At 48.5% G+C, this 5,395-nt stretch overlaps 1 protein-coding gene across 1 annotated transcript in view; it reads left to right on the top strand.

Moving 5' to 3' along the window:
• Positions 1-5,395, top strand: part of SORL1 (sortilin-related receptor, L(DLR class) A repeats containing) — a 145,385-nt gene that overhangs the window by 18,484 nt on the left and 121,506 nt on the right. Inside the window, exons 5-6 of the mRNA XM_015421578.1 lie at positions 640-658; positions 1,358-1,459. Of these exons, the coding sequence (XP_015277064.1) occupies positions 640-658; positions 1,358-1,459 (121 nt within the window). The remainder of the gene's footprint in view (positions 1-639; positions 659-1,357; positions 1,460-5,395) is intronic.

Below are 5,395 nucleotides of genomic sequence, written 5' to 3'. Positions count from 1 at the left end.
GTTGTGAGTGAGCGATTTGGCTCCTGCATAAATTAGTTTGCTCTGGAGCCCTCCTTCCTGAGCCAAGTCAAAAATCCATGAGCCGGAGGCTAAAAAGCTGTGAGCTAGCTCACACTAGCTCAGCTTAGAGGGAACACTGATCCGTGGGTGTCTCTGTCTACGTACAGAATTTCCTTAGCAAGGTCTTCAAATTCCAGAGTTTTCCCTATGAAAGTTTGCCTCGGTGAGGCTCAACCTTGTGCTTGAAGCAGTTGTACGAGAACAGTTTTAAGAAGCATAGTTTGAAAACCAGTTTGTTTGGGTTATTTCTATTAAATTAGAAAAGGGGGGAAAACATTGCGGTGGTGGTGGCGGTGGCGGGGTTCCTACTGCCAGGCAGCACCATTCGTAAGAACATAAGAGAAGCCATGTTGGATCAGGCCAGTGACCCATCCAGTCCAACACTCTGTGCCACACAGTGGCCAAAACCCAGGTGCCGTCAGGAGGTCCACCAGCAGGGACAGAGGAGGGATTTCTGCAGTGCCTCTAGTGGGGAAATCCAGCTATAGACCCTCCTCTGAACACCATGTTTAAGCCAATAGAAGAAGAGAGCCTACAGCCAAGTTGCAGCTTTGTGGCTTCTCTTAATTGTTTGAATAGCAACCAGAGAGCAGAGAGAGTATTGGCTTAGGCAGCGTTCCCAAACCCACTGTCGTGTCAGTCGCTCGACTTGAGTAAAGCCAGTAGTGTCATTTTGGTGTGGGGTTGCAGTGATTTTGGAGAGGCGAAGACGTCCGTGGCAGACTCACGCTGCTGCGGTTTTTATTTCGTTTGTAAGAAAAACCGCAAAGTGTTTGTGTACCTGTTAAAACATCTCTGGTAAATCTACAAGAGTCGTCCTAGCTGACCTGTCCTGTGATAGTCACCTGTAGCATATTGGGAAACTGAAGGAGAACAGGATTCTCAAAGAACCAGCTCTGGTTCGGTTTTCGAAAGCCTGGTCTCCCGGCAGTAATCCTTAACTTGTTCCAGGTGAGGCACTGAGCGACTGTGGACAAGACCAAAAAAGGAGAAGTTCAGAAATGAAAACATGGCCCTGCAGACGTCTCAAAAAAGAGACGCTCGCAACCTCCCTAGACTCCCTATCTCGTTGCCAAATTGCTTATGGATTGGGGGATTTCGAGAAAATGAAAAAGAAAGAACCAGACTCTATTCTAATTCAATTTAGGCTTTTCTGGAGCATCAACATCATTGTGGGAGACGGGTGTCTGTCGTATTATGAATAATGGGTATTATAAAGGCATTTTATGAACAGTTAGAAATTTAAGATTAAAGAGATCCTTACGGATCCCCCCCCCTTTTCCTTTCTTTTCCTTAGCATCTTTTGGGCACTCAGCCACAGCCTTCCGTTCAACTCTGGGTGTCCTTTAACCGCAAGCCGATGCAAGCTGCCCAGTTTGTGACCAGGCATCCCATCAAGGTATTTTGCAAAATGCACGTATGTTTATCAGCCCAGTCCGAAGCAGTACATCCTTCCCAGCCCAGCGACTTCAACGGAGTTAGAAGGGTCCGTTGAAGTCACTTAGAAGGATGTAACTCAGGGATCCCCAATCTTTTTGAGCCTGTGGGCACCCTTGGAATTCTGACCCAGCACGGTGGGCGCAGGCCCAAGATGGCGGCTTCAGGAGGCGGAGCCAGCCACAAAATGGCTGCTGCAGCTTACCATCAGTCACACATGACACCCTTGTGTCATGGTGGCAGCGGCTGCACAAACAATTAAATCTCCAGTGGCCAGTCAGAAGCCTTGCTGGGCAAAAGCCTTACCTGGCCCAAACCCGCCTTCTAAAACACCTAGGAAAGGTGTTGGAGGATACCATGGTGCCCATGGGAGCCGTGTTGGGGACCCAGATGTAACTGCTTAGACTTGCACTGCAAGTCTCCTTTAAAGAGGCTGGGGGAGGCTTGTGGAATCTGTTTTTAAAAACTTTGTTGGCCAAGACTCCACTTTTTTTTTTTTAGGGCTGCTGCCCTAAAATCAGAGTGGAACAAATGAGAGCAGAACTGATTAATTTATCGGCTGTACATGCATTTGCATAAAAGGAAACCGGAATTATGAAGCAAAGAAGGCTGCTCTTTTTTAGGTCGTGCCGTGACTGCCCTCTTAGAAGAAGCATTCCCGGCTATCTGACAGAGAGGAGGGGATGCCTCTTCTTAAGGTCGCACCTGTAGCCTACAATTTATGGAAATATTTGTATAATTTACATTTTTTAAAAAAGAAAATCTGCTTTATCATTTAAAATATTCTATGCCGCCTTTCCACCAAAGAGCCAGAGCATTAAAAAACCAACAGAACGGCTCAAATAAAGCTGAAATCTAAATAAAAATGCACCCCCCCCCGGACGTGCTAAACTTAATGATTTCAAACAACAGCAACAGTAAAAAAAAAGTAAACTTAATAAGCCAGACAGTATCTGTTAAGAATCTTGATACAGCTAAGGCAGGGAAACTAGGAGGAGAGAAACCAAATTACAGACCAGTAAAACACCAGCCACTGGATGATGCCTGTAATGAGTTCATGTCTTGGTGTGTGTGTGTTTCTTTAAATGTTTAGTTTGACTGCAGTACTGTAAGGAGTGTGATGTGATTGGCTGATGACTGAGGGTGTGGGAGGATGGGTGTGTATGAGAGTGACTCTGTGTGTGAAGTTTGAAGAGAGAGTATAGTCTTTGAGTCTATTCTGTGTGAATAAGACAAAGAGTTCAGCCTGTATGGCTATATGGATGAGAGAGAGATTAATGTCTATGCCTGTCAGAGTGGAGTTTTGGGAGTTTGAGAGACTGTTTGTGACACCAAGCTTTACCAGTTATATTTACAAGTTCCTTTCATCAGCAACAGTTCAAAATAACCAGAAACCTATTTTGTTCTTTATTAAATAAATCATTTTTTTGTGTAAACTTATCCCAGAAATCAGAATAGTCCTTCCTCAGGGCCTCATAGTCCTCTGAAGTGCCCAGACCCTGGGTCATTCTACCAAAAGAGAGAGAATTGGAATGTTTAATTCCTGGTGGCAGCAGAAATCTACCAAGTTTAGGTACACAGAGGCCCCGGTCACAAGGGAGCTTTTGCCCCGCAAGAGGGACAGATCGGGGGCGCAGCAAACGGGCGCGATCACACCGCAACATCTGGGAAGCGATCCGTCCCTTCAGCCCAAAAACGCGCATCAAAAAAACCTTAAGAAAGAGTACTACCACCCTGAAACGCCGCAGCAAGCGTGGCCAAGGGGTCGCCGGCGCGCCCATCTTCAGCAGCATTCGAGGCTCCCGGCCGAACTGCGCATGCGCACACATGCGCAGCCGGCTGCCTCACTCTCCCTTCCATGGCTTCCGCCCCCCCGGCATCTGATCGTGCCGGGGAGCAACTGCGCGGCGGCTCAGGGGATCTATCTGATCCCTCCGCTGCGCGTCTCTTTTGGTGCGGCTCTAAAAGCTGCACTTTGGCCGTGCCAATTTCCCCCGTGTGACCGGGGCCAGAGAGTGTTTTAAAGGTAAAACTGTTTCCCCCAGTAAGCAAGGACGACACAATGCCATTCACAGAGAGAGGGGAAGAGGCTTTCCAAAGCCAGGAAGAGCTATATTTGAGACTAGCAACACCTTAGAGACCAACACAGTTTTCATGGTATAAGCTTTGAAGAGTCAAAGCTCTTTTTGTCAGACACTAAAGGGAGCTTTGAGTCTCGAAAACTCATACTCTGAAAGTCTAATTGGTCTCTAAGAAGCTACTGGACTCGAACATGGCTCCCCCTGAAACAAAGCCAGGAAGTGGTTTCTGTCCTTTATCACCTCAGAAGGTGGTGGACTCACACAAAAGGCCTTGTGATGGCGTTTCAAACACCTTTGTAGATTGTCTGTATAGCTAGTGAAAGGTTGTTGCCCACTTTTTATGGAACGTTATCGAGGGAGCGGTACTAAGCAAGTCCACTCAGAGAGAAGTCCCATTTTATCCCCCTCACTGAAATAAAAAGCAGGAATCTCATAGTGCATCAGTTAACACTACACACATTTGTATTTCGTTTTTGGTAAGTGGCAATACAGAGCTACGGTGGCGCAGAGGTTAAGACGCTGAGCTGCAGACCAGAAGGTCAGTAGCTCGGCAGTTCGAGACCCGAGTGCCACATGACGGAGTGAGCTCCCGTCTCTGGTCCCAGCTCCTGCCAGCCTAGCAGGTCGAAAGCAAGAAATTGCAAGTAGATAAATAGGTACCGCTTTGGTGGGAAGGTAACAGCGTTCTGTGCGCCTTGGCGTTTAGTCGTGCCGGCCACATGACCACGGAAACGTCTTCGGACAGCGCTGGCTCTTCGGCTTGGAAATGGAGATGAGCACCGCCCCCTAGAGTCGGATTCGACTGGCTTTCGAGCAAGGGAAACCTTTACCTTTTTTTAAAATCCAGAGCATTACTTAGGAGCAGATGGTGTTATCTCATGGCCGTTTCATGTCTCATACGGGTGCAAACCTAAACTGGTCACCACACCTCCCCCAGCTGCCTCTCCCCATACTTCTTGTGATGTACTTTTTCAGTGGGGAAGGGAAATCCTGGCCCCCTCTCCCCCCCCCCACTCGCCCTCCCTGGCTCTGCCTTCCTTGCATCCCATCTTCATATCCTCCTCCTCCTCGTGGTACCAGTAGCTGAAACGACTGTTTCAGTGCTGTGGCAACTCAAAATGCCACCTCGACTTCTTAAAGTTTGCTCTGCTGTTTTGGTGTAGCATACTTGAGCGTCTGCAATTGGTTTTTTCCCTTTAAAAATGCCCCCCCCCCGATTCACACACACAGTTAATCTATTGAAAACAACAGCTGTTTGTGAAATAACACATGCAACTTAAATACTGTGGGCGCAGGGCTCTTTTTGTAGCAGGGACTCCTTTGCATATTAGGCGACACCCCCCCTAATGTAGCCAATCCTCCAAGAGATTACAGTAGCCCCTGTAAGAAGAGCTCTGTCTGTAAGCGCTTGGAGGATTGGCTACATTAGGGGTGTGTCGCCTGATATGCAAAGGAGTTCCTGCTACAAAAAGAGCCCTGCATGGGGGGGGGAGGGTTTGAGTGGTCATTGCCATTCACCTGCAAGGCAGGAGGCTCCGCATTGCTGGTTGGGGGCGCAGCTGAAAGAATAACGACTCCCCGAAGGAATGCTCCTCCTGCATCGGTTGCAGAAGTGAGATTCGAATCAGGGTCTCCCTGGTTATGCTGTGATCCGATAACGCCAGGGGTCATTTCCTGCAGGAGCGCACAGGAGCGGAGCTCTGGCAGTAAGGAGTCCAGGGGGTGGGCACATGCAACAAGTCCCGCCCCCTGCTCCCAGCAGCCCTCAGTCAGGCCACAAGGAGCAAGAAGCAGCCAAGTGTTGCAGAGCCCCCCCC

Source organism: Gekko japonicus, unplaced genomic scaffold (genome assembly GCF_001447785.1).
Source record: "Gekko japonicus isolate JY-2015 unplaced genomic scaffold, Gekko_japonicus_V1.1 scaffold1542, whole genome shotgun sequence".
Taxonomy (NCBI): Eukaryota; Metazoa; Chordata; class Lepidosauria; order Squamata; family Gekkonidae; genus Gekko; species Gekko japonicus.
This window is presented reverse-complemented; position numbering and strand designations above follow the sequence as displayed.